At 43.0% G+C, this 16,041-nt stretch overlaps 1 protein-coding gene across 1 annotated transcript in view; it reads right to left on the minus strand.

The window, feature by feature from the left end:
* The window catches only part of Zranb3 (zinc finger RANBP2-type containing 3), a 145,726-nt gene that overhangs the window by 31,574 nt on the left and 98,111 nt on the right, over positions 1 to 16,041 (minus strand). Inside the window, exons 9-10 of the mRNA XM_036201990.1 lie at positions 7,099 to 7,218; positions 3,881 to 4,000 (exon numbers count right to left, since the gene is read on the minus strand). Coding sequence (XP_036057883.1) covers positions 3,881 to 4,000; positions 7,099 to 7,218 — 240 coding nt within the window. The remainder of the gene's footprint in view (positions 1 to 3,880; positions 4,001 to 7,098; positions 7,219 to 16,041) is intronic.

Here is a 16,041-nt window from a genome sequence, read left to right on the forward strand (position 1 = left end):
ACCACTCTATTCCTTGGAAGAGTTAGATTCACTTCACTGCTGGAAAATCTAACAAAATACATTATTATAACACAGACTATAATTTATAACACAGGGTATCCATGGCAACTAGGCATCAAGCACTGACATGCTCCTTGCTGTGGGATGTTATGTATGTTAAATGTGTTGCTCTGATTGATTAATAAATAAAACACTGATTGGCCAGTAGCCAGGCAGGAAGGATAGGTGGGACAAGGAGAGAGGAGAATTCTGGGAAGTGGAAGGCTGAGGCAGAGAGACGCTGCCAGCCACCGCCGTGAGAAGATGTTAAGATACCGGTGAGCCACGAGCCTCGTGGCAACTTATAGATGAATAGAAATGGGTTGATTTAAGATAGAAGAACAGCTAGCAAGCAGCCTGCCACGGCCATACAGTTTGTAAGCAGTGTAAGTCTCTGTGTGATTATTTTATGAGTGGGCTGTCGGACTGCGGGGCTTGGCGGGACCGGAGAGAACCCTAACCTCAGCTCTTCATTTCACTCAAGCTGCCATGCCGGGAGGAACATGGGAGAGGAACATGGGAGAGGAACATGGGAGAGGAACATGGGAGAGGGACATGGGAGAGGAACATGGGAGAGGAACATGGGAGAGGGACATGGGAGAGGGACATGGGAGAGGAACATGGGAGAGGGACATGGGAGAGGGACATGGGAGGGGAACATGGGAGGGGAACATGGGAGGGGAACATGGGAGAGGAACATGGGAGAGGGACATGGGAGAGGGACATGGGAGAGGAACATGGGAGAGGGACATGGGAGAGGAACATGGGAGAGGGACATGGGAGAGGAACATGGGAGAGGAACATGGGAGAGGAACATGGGAGGGGAACATGGGAGGGGAACATGGGAGGGGAACATGGGAGAGGAACATGGGAGAGGGACATGGGAGAGGAACATGGGAGAGGAACATGGGAGAGGGACATGGGAGAGGAACATGGGAGAGGGACATGGGAGAGGGACATGGGAGAGGAACATGGGAGAGGGACATGGGAGAGGGACATGGGAGGGGAACATGGGAGGGGAACATGGGAGGGGAACATGGGAGAGGAACATGGGAGAGGGACATGGGAGAGGGACATGGGAGAGGAACATGGGAGAGGGACATGGGAGAGGAACATGGGAGAGGGACATGGGAGAGGAACATGGGAGAGGAACATGGGAGAGGAACATGGGAGGGGAACATGGGAGGGGAACATGGGAGGGGAACATGGGAGAGGAACATGGGAGAGGGACATGGGAGAGGAACAAGGGAGAGGAACATGGGAGAGGGACATGGGAGAGGAACATGGGAGAGGGACATGGGAGAGGAACATGGGAGAGGAACATGGGAGAGGAACATGGGAGGGGAACATGGAAGGGGAACATGGGAGGGGAACATGGGAGAGGAACATGGGAGAGGGACATGGGAGAGGGACATGGGAGAGGGACATGGGAGAGGAACATGGGAGAGGGACATGGGAGAGGAACATGGGAGGGGAACATGGGAGAGGAACATGGGAGGGGAACATGGGAGAGGAACATGGGAGAGGAACATGATTGCAGTCATGCAATTGCCGCCGCCTGTCAAATCTCCATGCTACGACTCCAAGACCCTGGAGCTCATCGTCCCCAGCCTCAGGGTGTCATGCAGCTGCTGTATTCTCGGTGCGACTGGCTTTGGCTTGAACTTGAAATACTGTGGCAGAAAAGCATTAAGTCTTATTTTACACCCCATACGTGAAAATGTGCCAGGATGCATCGCTTCTACAGTGGCGGGCTGAGTGAACTCCGAAGCGTGTCTGACTGTGGCCACAGGTGTGGGCAGTGGACCAAGTCTGCCTTGCTTTAGAAATATGCTTTAATCCATACTGTTCACAGTGTGGAGCTTCTATGAGGGGTGACTTTTTTTTTTTTTTTTTGAGATTGTTAAACTATAATTTTCACTTCAACTTAAAATATTTTTGTGTTATATTAAAATCATACTTTGTTGCCTGCTTAATGGTTATCCTTAATGAATAATTTAAATTCCCTGAAAATTCGTCCCTTCATAAAACGGGTCAGAAGTAATAAAAACCAGGATAAAACTAAATACGATATTAAAGTGGTGTTGCTATTTAGGACCGCAAAGCCATATTAGAGGTAATATTGAAAAAACAAGTAGTATTATCAGAGGGAGACCGTTAAACCTGTAAAAAGCAAATATGACCACGGCCAGAGTAGACAGCTCAGTCAGGAAAATGCTTGCCTTGCAAACGTGAGGACCTGAGTCCTCTTCTCAGAACATTCACAAAAAGCTGAGTGTATTGGTGTGCACCTGTAATCCCAGCCCTCGGGAGGTTGAGACGGGCAGGTTCCTGGTAGTCACTGTCAGTCAGCCTAGCCTAACAGTGAGCCGCAGGTCTCAGTGAGAGACCCTGCCTCAAAAACACCAGGTGCAAAAGCCCAGCATGGCAGTGCACTCAGAAGGCAGAGGCAGGCAGAAGTCTGTGAGTTCAAAGCCATCCTGCTCTATATAATGAGTTCTAGGACAGAGAGGGCTACATAGAGAAACCCTGCCTCAAAAACCCCCCAACAGAGAAACAGACAAAGACACAAACCAATCACCAAACAAACAAGGTGGATGATTCCTGAGCTACAATTCCAGACCCCTGATACTCACACAAGACCATGCTCGCAAGATCACTATCATTCTCAGAAGAAGTCAATCTACAGTATGAGCAATCACCCCAAACAACGTCCTTCCTTCTTCCCTTTGTTCATGGGGACATCAATCTCCAAGTACACAGGTGCTGGCTTATATAAGAGTTCAGGAGCACAACCTTGAATCAAAAATGAGTGCCCTGTACTTTCTTAACTTCAAGATGTCATTTATTTTTAATCATATCTTAAGCTCATAATAGCCCTGCCTTTCCTGTCTGGTTTCATCTTACTACTTATCATGTTTCCTGACAGGGACACTCACCCGTGTCTAATTTTAGGTTCTTGGTAATAGTCTCCATGGCTAGAATATTCTAACTGATACATATGTCAGATTTTAGGAAGTTTAATCCAACATTAGGAAGTACTGGACAACTCCTAGAGGGCCCCTAGACTGTTTTGTCCTTACAATTTTGCTACACACAACATTTTATAGACCTCAACTAGCTGGGTAAAAACTGATCTTTAATATATAACAAATGTATTGCCATGGAAGTATGCTCAGATGTTCAGTCACACACACCCCCACCCCATGCTAAATGAGGTGAGCCCAAGGCCAGCCTGGTCTATATAGGGAGTTCCAGGACAGCCAGGAATAATAAAATGAAACCTCATTTCAAAAGACAAACGAACAAACAAAAAAACAAAATGCTAGAAGGCGACCACTGGTCCTAAGGGCTTTGTGGAGCTATTACTAGTAAGGCAAAAGAATCTGCATGAGAAAATTACGTTAATTAATTGTGTGCACATGCACAGAGGTCAGAGGACAGCCTGAACCACTTTTCTTTGGTTAGGGTGGCCACTGACAGGATGTCCACACCCAGTGGCTGACTCCACACCCACGTGGACATGGGCAGCACTGATTGGACACTCATGGGTTATTAAAAAAAAAAAAGGAATGAATTTGGGAGGGAGATGTGCTGGAGGAAGGAAGGGGGTAAGGGGTACTCACGACTAAGATACATACACACATGTGAAATTTTAAAGAATAAAAATAAGAGACTGCCTTCTATTATATTTTCTAGCACTCTGAAGTAGAATGGATACTTATTATAGTAGACATCCAGATAAAAAAAAATTACAGTTTTATAAACCAAAGTTAGCATTAATCGACTTCTTGTTATTTCCATGACACTTTCTTATCAAACTTAGACCCAAATCTCTTACCTGGCCAGCAGCCTGAATGCTCAGTATAGCCACACGAGTATCGGGGTCCTTCTGAAATTGATTAACCAGGTGAATCCTTTCTGAAGATGGAACACTTCCATCTATTCTGATGTAACGAGCCTAACATAAGGAAAATAGCAAAATTAGACAAGCCCTAGTCAGCCTTCTTATTTAACATATTTTATACCTTATTTTAATAGTCATACAAAGATGTAAACTGGTTAAAATGGCACATCAGCAAATGTTATACAGTAAGAATCATAACAAAACATAATTTCTTACTTAAAAATTTTATTACACATACTGTGTGTGTGTGGGGGGGTTTGTGTGCGTGTGCATGCACACACATGAGTGCCATGGTACATATATGGAGGTCAGAGGACAACTTACAGGAGTTGGCTCTCTCCTTCTACCACGTGGGTTTCAGTGATTTAACTCAGGTCATCAGGCTTGATGACAAGCACCTTTAAAGCTGAACCATTTTGCCACTGCTGACTTTTTAACCTACTTGAAGATAGGTTTTATGTCTAATGCATCTTAATACCACTGTGTTGGTTTGAATGAGAATGGGCCCCAGTTGATGGAACTGTTTGGGAAGGATTGGGAGGTGTGGCCATGTTGCTGTGTCACTGGGGTGGGTTTGGAGGTTTCACAAGCCCACATCATTCCCAGTTCGCTTTTTCTCTGCCTCGTCTGTGGTTGCTGTCTCAACATATAAGCTCTCAGTCAGCTACCTCTCCAGCATCACGCCTGCCTGCTACCATGCTCTCTGATGTAATGGTCATGGATTCACCCCCTGAAACTGTAAGCTCAATGACTCTTCCTTCTATAAGTTGCCTTGGTCATGGTGTCTTTATATAGCAATAAAAAGTAACTAAGACAGCCATCAATGCCAAGGGCAATTGCTTTTATGCAACAGAAGGAAGCTCTATGAATATTTTTTAATGAAGCAAATGTTTCTTCAGTAAAATTCTATGGAAGTTAACACGCAACCTTTAGGCAGCAGGTAAGAATAACTTTAGGTTACAGGATAAGTTACTGCAGAATAAAACCAAAACCAGACAAGAGGGAAAGAAGAGACGATTTTGTTCAGGTATTAAGGAATTTTGGAGAGTGGTACATGTGTTTCTGAAATACAACCAAATGTAACTGGAAAAGTAACACTAAATCTACCATTCATGACCTCTGTTTTCACATTATTAAACTCGAAAGAACTATGTGAGATGACTGTATTCATTGAAGTGAGGAATTAAGACACCCACACACACCTTTAAAAATGGAGACTCATTAAGAATAAACTGAATAAACGTCTTCAAGAACAATTTAAGCTGTGAAAAGAGCTGTGTGATAGAAACAGCTGAAAAGAACAAATTCAACCTTATAAAAATAAGTCAAGCTGCCAGGTTGGGGGTGGTATGTGGCACATGTCTTTTATCAAAGCACTCAGGAGGCAGAAGCTGGCAGATCTGAGTTCAAGGCCAGCCTGGTCTATAGAGTGAGTTCCAGGACAACTAGGGCTACACTGAGAGACCGTCTTTAAAAAAAAAAAAAAAGAAAAGAAAAAGAAAAAAAAAGGTTAATTTTCAAATCAGACTGTCCAAGCATTGTGTGATATTCTTTTTGTGCTCATTAAATGATTTTGTTTTAAAACCTACTTACCCATACATATGTGTGAATGTGGGTAAGTGGTTGCCCCAGAGCGGAGGTGAGGTGTGGTTGATCCTGCTTTTCACCTTGTTTGAGGCAGTCTCTGGTCTTCCTGCTGTGCACAGCAGTCTAGCCGGGTTCTCCTGTCTCTGTTTCCCATCTGCTGGGCGCTGGGGTTAGGATACCAACCACATCTCAGTTCCTCAGGCTCACAGAGCAAACTACTCACTGACTGTCTCTATCCCTAAATTAGTAACTTTGTTTCTTCACAAAGCATACACAGCCTGATCAATGAACCACTCAGTATCCCTTGCAAATTACAAAATCCTCTCGGCAGCTTACTAAAGAAAATATTTCGTCAGAATAGGGAAAGATGGGGAGAAAGTTCAGTCAGAGTCCAACACACCCTCAGAATGGATGTGAGGAAAAGAAGTGGACTGCTGTGCCTGGAACAGAATCTAGGGAAATTTAAGATTAAATACATTTCGAGTAGGAAAATAATATGAATCTATTTTTTTGTCAATCACTTAAAAATTAGTTGTAAGGTTAATGCAGTAAAAATCAATAGAACCTCTCATTTATGACATCACACTATGCTACCATAAATCCCTCTGTCAAGGAAGATACCAGAACATATTCCAAACACATTAGTTAACACCTAACATGGCTTTAGTTCTGATTTTGAAAACACGGACTTGTACTGGCTGTACTGCCCTGTGTGTACAAGGCTCACACCACTTGCCAGGACTTTTCCTATAGCTGCCGCTGCATCTGTGCCAGCCCCAAGCATTTCCAGGACAGATGGCAGGCAGAGCTTTGAAATGATCAATGGGAGACGCCATCTCTGGAGTGAACACTGGAAACTGAGGTGGATCTCAGAGGATTCAGGGAAGATCAATGGCCTCCTGGATATGGTCACATCAACCATGTGGGCCAGCCACCTGGGCCATATCCGAGTCCATATTCTTAATAACGATTTTCCATAGAGTATATGGTCTGGTGGTTTGAAAGGTCTGAAAGTTTGGGGACAGCGATTTTTACTGGATTTATCCTCTTCTATTAGACACATTTAGGTGTGTTAATGAATTTGCCACTCTGGTGTGCTATCTCCAGGAACAGGAAGGGAGTCCCTTATGGAGTCAGGACAGAATAGCCTTAATCAATTCAGATCAATGGATAAAGGAAGAGTTTAAGATTGAAAAAAAGAAGAAATCAGTATGCCATGGTCTTAATATATTACTAAAATTTGTAAGAAAATATTTAATAAATTATTGATAAGACAATGCATTTTCAAAACACCATCCAAAGAAGGCTAAAAAAAATCCACATAAACCATGAGATTAAAATATTCAGTATACAGGGGCTGGAGAGATAGCTCAGAGGTTAAGAGCACTGACTACTCTTCCAGAGGTCCTGAGTTCAATTTCCAGAAACCACATGGTGGCTCACAACCATCTGTAATGGGATCTGGTGTCCTCTTTTGTATACATAATAAATAAATCTTAAAAAAATATTCAGTACAGTGAAAATATGCTTTCTAAAAATTATTTTATAGAAAAATATCACAATACCTTGTTTTCGATGACTGCTTCTGTGCAAGCTTGGAGCATACTTAAATGGTGAGCAAAGACCAGAAATTTAAGTGACTCATTCTGAAGCAACATCTTAATATAGTCCTTCACCGCACCTGCCTAAATATTAAAGACAAATTTTATTAACATCATCAAAATTTTTATTAAAGCACCACGCCACTTTTAATAAAGGAAAAACAAAAAGCTCCTGACACCAGTTAGTATCTTTAGATATCCATCTCCATGACCTTCAGCAGCTTTTTCTCTAGGCAGCCTACTAAATTGGAACCCCGACATGTAAGGGAGGTGTGGAAAAGCTATCTAAGTATGTCCACTGTTTTGTTTTGTTATTGCTGTGACAAAATACGTAAGAGAAGTCAACTGAAAGCATGGGGAATTTATTTTGGTGCCAAGCTTCTTTCCTGTCCCTGGTCAGTTCTGAGTACTGGGGAGGCAAGAGCATCAAGGCAGACAACCCGTGGTGGAGGGCGCTGCCCATCACACAGCAGCCGTGCAGCAGGGGGTGAAGGCACCATGGACCAGACTAGATATACACCTTCTCAGGACACACTCCCATGATCCTCCTTTTTCAACCAGGCTCTGACAACCTACTCCAGACCACTTCCCAATGATGCCACCAACTCACAGATCAGTGCATTCGGCCACTGATTAGATCAGAACCTCCTGAGAGCCCATGGTTAGCAAGAAAGCCTTTAGACGGGGCCTTGGGGCACTTCAAATTAGAACAGCATAGATGGAATGAGGCCGAGAAAAGGGAAAAGAAGGAGTCTGCTGCATGAGAGTAGAGTGGTACCGGTGTTTAGCAGACGGTTTCACACGGTGGAGGAAAGGAAGGAGACGAGTAAAAGCTTTTAAGAAGACTGGGCCTGGCGTTGAAGGCTGCAGAGAACGTGGTTCACCTTCTTAAATTGAGATAGCGAGGCAGACTTAGGGAAAGGCAGTTAGAGAAGTAGAAGGAGGCCAGGAGAAACGGAAAATTAGTTGTCTCTAGAATGGAGAAGTGTGTCAGCTAGTTTTACGTCAACTCGATACAAGCTGGAGTCATCTGGGAAGAGTGACTCTCCACTGAGAAACTACCTCCATAAGACTGGGCTGTAGACAAGCCAGTGGTCCTGGGTTCTCGAAGAAAGCAGGCTGAGGAAGCCACGAGGAACAAGCCAGAAAGCAGCACCCCTCCATGGCCTCTGCATCAGCTCCTGGCTCTGTTCCAGCCATCCATGAGTTCCTGCCCTGACTTCCCTGGATGATGGACTTATGAACTGTAAGGTGAAATGAACCTTTTCTTCCCAAGATGTTTTTGGTCATGGTGTTTCATCACAGCAATAGAAACCAAAATACAACAAGAAGGTTCTGGAAGAGCCAGGCGGTGGTGGCACACGCCTTTAATCCCAGCACTCGGGAGGCAGAGGCAGAGGCAGGAGGATCTCTGTGAGTTTGAGGCCAGCCTGGTCTACCAAGTGAGATCCAGGGAAGGCACAAAGCTACACAGAGAAATCCTGTCTTGAAAAAAACAAAAAACAAAAAAGAAGGTTCTGGAAGAACCTGAAGAGACAGGCTCAAGAGCACAAGAGGGAGGTCTAAGGTAACAGAACGAAATGGAGTTGGTGTAGAGGAATAAAAATTAACATTGAATGGGCATTCTTAGCAAAAGTCTCTCCATGTTATCCAGAAAGAGCAAGAAAGAAGGATTGGGTGACTTAAGTTTAAAATTAAAACATGAACATATGCTATATGCTATCTTTTTTTTTTTTTTTTTTTTTTGGTGGAGCTGAGGATTGAACCCAAGGCCTTCTGAGCTAAATCCCCAACCCATGAATATACTATCTCTTAATGGTTATCGGGAGATTGTGGTGGTATATGCCTGTAAATCCAGGAGGCTGAGCCAGGAAGATTACAGGTTTAAGACTAGTTACTGGGTTATACAGTAACTTCCAGGCTAGCCTGGGCTCCAGAATTGGGGGCGGGGGGGGGGGGGGGGGAGGAGCTTGAAAAATGGCTCAGTGGTTAAGAGTGCTTTCTGCTCTTCCAGAGGACCCAAGTTCCATTTCCAGTACCTACACTGTGTGGCTCATCACTGCTTGTAGCTCCAGAGAATATGATGCCTTCTTATGATCCCATGGGCTCCCAAGTACATGTGCATGCACACACATGCACACACGCACAAACAAAATTAGAATAAATGCTTTAATAAACAAATGACAAAGATTTGGTTACTTAGAAATTTTGGATAAAGATGGCAGGCTGAACTCACTCAACTCCTATTCCCTCTTAGTCTAAGAATAGCAAAGGACATAGGTACAAAAGTCAAGAGCAAAATCTATAGAAGCTAAGAAGTACCTGATTCTCCATCCTGAGAGATCGTAAGCTGGCAATATGGAATGGACAGGAGCACCTGGTCTCCAGTGCGTCCATGTAAAAGGCCCAGGAGGGAGAGGGTTTGGGGAGCCACAGGTACGGACAACACCCATCCTGGCAGCATGAGTCTGTTCTTCAGGTGGGGTAAAACAGTTTTGTGGATAAGTGGAATCTTGCACTGAGGGCAAGCAGTGTGGTGTGAGGGCATGCTTAAATCCCCGGTGCACAAGCCATGAGTGCCAGGGCCCACAGAGAGGTGTCTAGATTTCAAGGGTTCTACACTCACGAATGAGTTGGCACTGATTACAAAAAGGCCGGAGACTGCAAGCAGTCCTCTATTCTCTCTACTCTTTGATCCTTTGTCTTCTGCTGTGGGATAAAGCAGCACAAAAGCCTTCATCAGATGCTAGCAGCTTGATATCGGACTGTCTAGCCTCCAGAACTGTGAGCTAAATAACCCTACACTGTTTATAAATGTTCCAGTCTCATGTTTTCTGCTATAGAAGCAACAGGGAATCAGGGAGTAGGCATAGTGCATAAAAAGCATGAAGATTAAATTAAGGTTCTATGAATTGATACTGAAAGACTGGGTATATAGTTCAGTAATAAAGCACATACTTGCCTAGTGTATACAAATTTCTAGGTTTGGTATCTTGAAGTTAGGAAGGAAGGAAGGAAGAGAAGGACAATGAGCGGGGAAGAAGAGGAGGAGGAAGAGAAGGAGGGAAGGAGGGAGAAGGAAGAAGAGGGAAGGTCTAATAACTTATTTAGTGAATACTGATCAGGCAAAAATTAGCATAATTTTAAAAATCAGTAAAATGATAGATACACTTGGATGGGAGGATGGGAGTAAGAGACAGGCATGCATCTGGGGAGGGCAGAGACATGAAGAAGGAAAATTTTATCCTGGTTATTGACAAATCGATGAAGCTGCAAATACAACAGAAGCAGTAATGCAAGCTGAGACACTACAGAAGCAGCAATGCAAGCTGAGACACTACAGAAGCAGTAATGCAAGCTGAGACACTACAGAAGCAGTAATGCAAGCTGAGACACTACAGAAGCAGTAATGCAAGCTGAGACACTACAGAAGCAGTAATGCAAGCTGAGACACTACAGAAGCAGTAATGCAAACGAGACACTACAGAAGCAGCAATGCAAGCTGAGACACTAAAGAAGCAGTAATGTAAGCTGAGACACTACAGAAGCAGCAATGCAAGCCGAGACACTAAAGAAGCAGTAATGCAAGCCGAGACACTACAGAAGCAGCAATGCAAGCCGAGACACTACAGAAGCAGTAATGCAAACCGAGACACTACAGAAGCAGTAATGCAAACCGAGACACTACAGAAGCAGTAATGCAAGCTGAGACACTACAGAAGCAGTAATGCAAACCGAGACACTACAGAAGCAGTAATGCAAGCTGAGACACTACAGAAGCAGTAATGCAAACCGAGACACTACAGAAGCAGTAATGCAAGCTGAGACACTACAGAAGCAGTAATGCAAACCGAGACACTACAGAAGCAGTAATGCAAGCTGAGACACTACAGAAGCAGTAATGCAAGCTGAGACACTACAGAAGAAGCAATGCAAGCTGAGACACTACAGAAGCAGTAATGCAAACCGAGACACTACAGAAGCAGTAATGCAAGCTGAGACACTACAGAAGCAGTAATGCAAGCTGAGACACTACAGAAGCAGTAATGCAAGCTGAGACACTACAGAAGCAGTAATGCAAACGAGACACTACAGAAGCAGCAATGCAAGCTGAGACACTACAGAAGCAGCAATGCAAGCTGAGACACTACAGAAGCAGCAATGCAAGCTGAGACACTACAGAAGCAGTAATGCATGCTGAGACACTACAGAAGCAGTAATGCAAGCTGAGACACTACAGAAGCAGTGTTGAGACCTGTGTGAATTAATTGAGAACAAAGAGCAATGCGCAGCTTTTACAAGATCTGAAAGAGGTGGCCAACAGGGAATACAGTTAGACTTCTTTTTTGGAGCATTGTTTCCTGTTGTTAACATAGCTTTAGTAATTTTTAAATTAAAAATTTAAAAAATACCTACCTAAAATTCATAAGTATTAATTGCAAAGCCTCAAGGTTTATTCTGCAAGCTGTATTTTACATGTCTAAGTTTCTGAACAATGAAATCCATCATATAGTGAGCCTGGAGGCTAGCAAGAGCTTTGGATGTCAGTACCTCAGGAAGTGGAAATGGAGTTCTCTCAAAACAAGCAGCTATAAATTCCAGATATGTTGTTATGGCAACGGAAGCACTTTAATAAAGTGCATGTTTGCCTAAAGAGCTATATTTGCTGGGATAAGCTTTTCGGTAAGTACATGTCAAGTTGGAATGCGTTAAGGGTACATTTATTACACTCCAAATCTAGATTAGCAGACGGAGTGGTTGCTGTAACCTGGCCTCACATGCCTTCTTCCCACGTGAGCTATTCTCACCCTGCTGTTATCAACCCCTCACCAGGACCAGAGCTGCTGAGAGAAGAGATGCACCCATCCCTTCAAACCACTGCTTTGAAAGGCTTGTGGTGGAGGCTGAGGGCCCAGGGCTGGGGAGAGGATTCATTGGATTAAGAGCACTTGATGCCCTTGTAGAGGACTCAGCTTTGGATCCCAGCACCTACACTGTGGCTTACAACCATCTGTAACTCCAGTCACAGGGGATCTGACCCCCCTCTTCTGTCCTCCATAGGTACTGCATGCACATGGTACACATACATACATACAGATAAAACACCCACATACAGGAAAGAAACAGATCTTTTTAAAAAAAAGATTTGTTTTTCCCTTTGACATTCCAGTGACATTTTTGGAATGCATTCCTAGCAATTACTGGACTCTGCCAACCCCAGAGCTAAGGATGTCACCAGAAAGCCTCTGGAACCTATAGCAATAGTCTCCCACTTGGCTGTGAGCTGCCTAGCTAATGTCCCCAACAGTGTACTTAGTAAATGAATTGATCTGCATTTTATTTCCTTCTGTGACTATAAAAGTTCTGATAACCAAAAAAAGGTGGTGGTTTTTTTTTTTTTTTAATTAAGTGTATGTATACTAGAGCAGATGTCCCCAAGAAGGTGTTGCATCCTCTGGGGCTGGAATTACAGGTAGTTGTCCTTGGCAAGAGCAGTATGTTTGCTCAACCTCTGAGTCATTTCTCCAGCCCTGAACATCTGCCTTTTTATTCAACAGTAAGATAGAATAGACACAGGAAAAAATGATCTTTCTTGTTGGGGACTGAAGGCTCAGTGGTAAGGGCGCTTGCCTAGTTTGGGTTGCTTGGTTACAAGAGTTCTCAGTATCCCTGTGAGTTTACACAAACTGTCATCTGCTGAAACTGTGCTCCAGCTGCCCCACCGCCTTCTCCTTTGGACTGGCCGCATCTATTTACACGTTCCCTAAGACACCTTTTCAGTAGCCTTCTCCTGGGTGCTCCCACCGCATCTGGGATTGAAACAGTAAGCAAAGCCTTTAGTCGGTGAATATTTCTTTCTTTTTTCTTAAATTTCTGCTGTTTTCTTTTTTATTTATTTTTATTTTTAAAAATTAATTAATTTTTCTATTATCAGCTTGATACAGTATAAATTCTTATCTTAATAGTGAAATGTTTCATTGAGGCTTGCTCAGTAATTGAGTAAAACCAAAACTTATTATAAGCCATAGTCATCCTAGGGTCTCCCATGCTATATATATAGCCTCCATGGTTCTGTGGGTTGCAGTCTCATTGTTCTTTGTTTTATATCTAGAATCCACTTATGAGTGAGTACATACCATGTTTGTCCTTCTGGGTTTGGGTTACCTCACTCAGGATGATTTTTTTCTAGTTCCATCCATTTGCTTGCAAATTTCATGATGTCATTGTTTTTATCTGCTGAGTAGTACTCCATTGTGTATATGTACCACATTTTCTTTTTTTTAAACTTTATTTATTTTTTTAAGATTCATTTATTTATCATGTTTACAGAAGAGGGCAACAGATCTCATCACAGATGGTTGTGAGCCACCATGTGGGTGCTGGGAACTGAACCCAGGACCTCTGGAAGAGCAGTTGGCACCCTTAACCTGTGAGCCATCTCTCTCCAGGCCCTGTACCACATTTCCTTAACCCATTCTTCAGTTGATGGGCATCTAGGTTGTTTCTAGGTTCTGGCTACTACAAACAGCGCTGCTATGAACATAGCTGAGCATGTATCTTTGTGGTATGGTTGAGCATTCCTTGGGTATATGCCCAAGAGTGGTATGGCTGGGTCTTGAGGTAGTTCAATTCCCAATTTTCTGAGAAACCGCCATACTGATTTCCATAGTGGTTGTACAAGTTTGCATTCCCACCAACAGTGGAGGAGTGTTCCCTTTGCTCTGCATCCTCTCCAACATTGACTGTCATTAGTGTTTTTGATCATAGCCATTCTCACAGGTGTAAGGTGGTATCTCAGAGTCGTTTTGATTTGCATTTCTCTGATGACTAAGGATGTTGAGCATTTCTTTTTTTTTAAATATAAGATCTTTATTGACAGATAATTCACATAGTATACAATTTTCCTGTTTGCACAATTGGATAGACTTTAGTCCAGCATCCTCATAGGCCCACGATACCATCACCACTTCCTGTTTTAGAACATCGCTGTCTTCAATTTCTTTCTTTCCCTTTTTTTTTTTTAAATGTCAAATGCTGTTTATTGAAAGAGGGAGGAGGTCTTAAATACAGGCTTACAGTACAATGGGAGAACCCTGGAGGGCAGAAGTTCGCTTCTGATGTTTTACAATCTTGCATCTAAGCTGTTAACGCCCAATATGCAGGATACACAGACAAGGAGCTTCCCTTAAGCATTGAGAAGGGTGGAATCTCGAAGGGAATTAGCTTAGGGAGGATATCAAGGTCAAGGTCAGCAAGCAAGGCAACAGTTACCCAAAACAGGGGCCAGGGGAGCATTTCTTTAAATGTCTTTTAGCCATTTGAGATTCTTCTTTTGAGAATTGTCTGTCTAGCTCTTTAGCCCATTTTTTAATTGAATTGTTCAGTATTTTGATGTCTAGTTTCTTGAGTTCCTTATATACTGTGGAAATTAGTCCTCTGTCAGATGTGGGGTTGGTGAAGCCATTCTGTAGGCTGTCTTTTTGTCTTATTGACTGTGTCTTTTGCCCTGCAAAAGCTTCTCAGTTTTAAGAGGTCCCGTTTATTAATTGTTGTGCTCAGTGTCTGTGCTGTTGGTGCCAATGCGATCAAGAGTACTTCCTACTTTCTCTTCTATTAAGTTTAGTGTAACAGGATTTATGTTGAGGTCTTTGATCTACTTGGACTTGAGTTTTGTGCATGGTGACAGATATGGATCTATTTGTAATCTTTTACATATTGACATCCAGTTATGCCAGCACCATTTGTTGAAGATACTTTCTTTTTTCCATTGTACAGTTTTTGGCTTCTTTGTCAAAAATCAGGTGTTCATATGTGGGTGGATTAATGTCAGGGTCTTCAATTCGATTCCATTGATCCGTATGTCGGTTTTTATGCCAGTACCAAGCTGTTTTTATTACTGTAGCTCTATAGTAGAGCTTGAGGTCGGGGATCGTGATGCCTCCGGAGGTTGCTTTATCATATAGGATTCTTTTGGCTATCCTGGGTGAATATTTATTTCACTGATCTCTCTAAATGGCTTCAGATTCTTTGAGTAGACACTGTCACTTCACCATGCCCTCCAGTAGCCCACTTCATAACAGGGACTCGATGTTATCCATCAGGAAATCCACTTTTTAAAAAAGTTTTGTTTTTAAAAGGAAGCTTCGACACTAATGCACACACAGTAATAACCAATCTACAATCTGTACAACTTCAATTTAATTTTCAAGCTGGTATGGGAGAACTCAGCAATACGTTTTGTCACAGAAAACAAAAGTAGCCTATAACTAGTTACCTCATAATCAGCCCATGTAACCTATATGGTAGATAAACTGTATTATTCAGAGTTATAGACTGTAACTGTTGGAATTCAATAACATGGGGGGAAATGTAGTGAGCGTCCCCATTTTGTGATGGCAGGAAATGTAGTGAGCGTCCCCATTTTGTGATGGCAGGAACTAATGGTTTCTGGCTGTATCCAGGAATAGAAAAATGTCCAAAATACATGGATGGCTGAGAACAGAGCTGATGTGAGGAGAGGAGGGATGAATAAAATCTCCACAAGCTGAGTGCCAGGGACGGGTATTTGCTTCACTTTATTTTTAAGAATGTGACTCAAATTTCCAGACAGCTGATTTTAATCTCCTTTTTTCCAATGGTTTTAGAGTTAGATGTCCACTTCCTACTAATGACATTGTCAACACAGAAAAAAATCACCTAAGGGTTTTCTCTTACTTTAGAGATATCATCTGTATTCAGCATCGAGCACAAAGACAGATAAGCAAACAACACAAAATGGTTATTAACGCCTATAACAAGGTCTGTCAGAGAAGTGTAGTTTAGATGGACTGTGATGTACCAACTGTCGTCACACTGTGAGCGGTGATCACCATCAGACTCATGACTAACCTGGGACTAACAAGGGAA

This window comes from Onychomys torridus, chromosome 11 (genome assembly GCF_903995425.1).
Source record: "Onychomys torridus chromosome 11, mOncTor1.1, whole genome shotgun sequence".
Classification (NCBI taxonomy): Eukaryota; Metazoa; Chordata; class Mammalia; order Rodentia; family Cricetidae; genus Onychomys; species Onychomys torridus.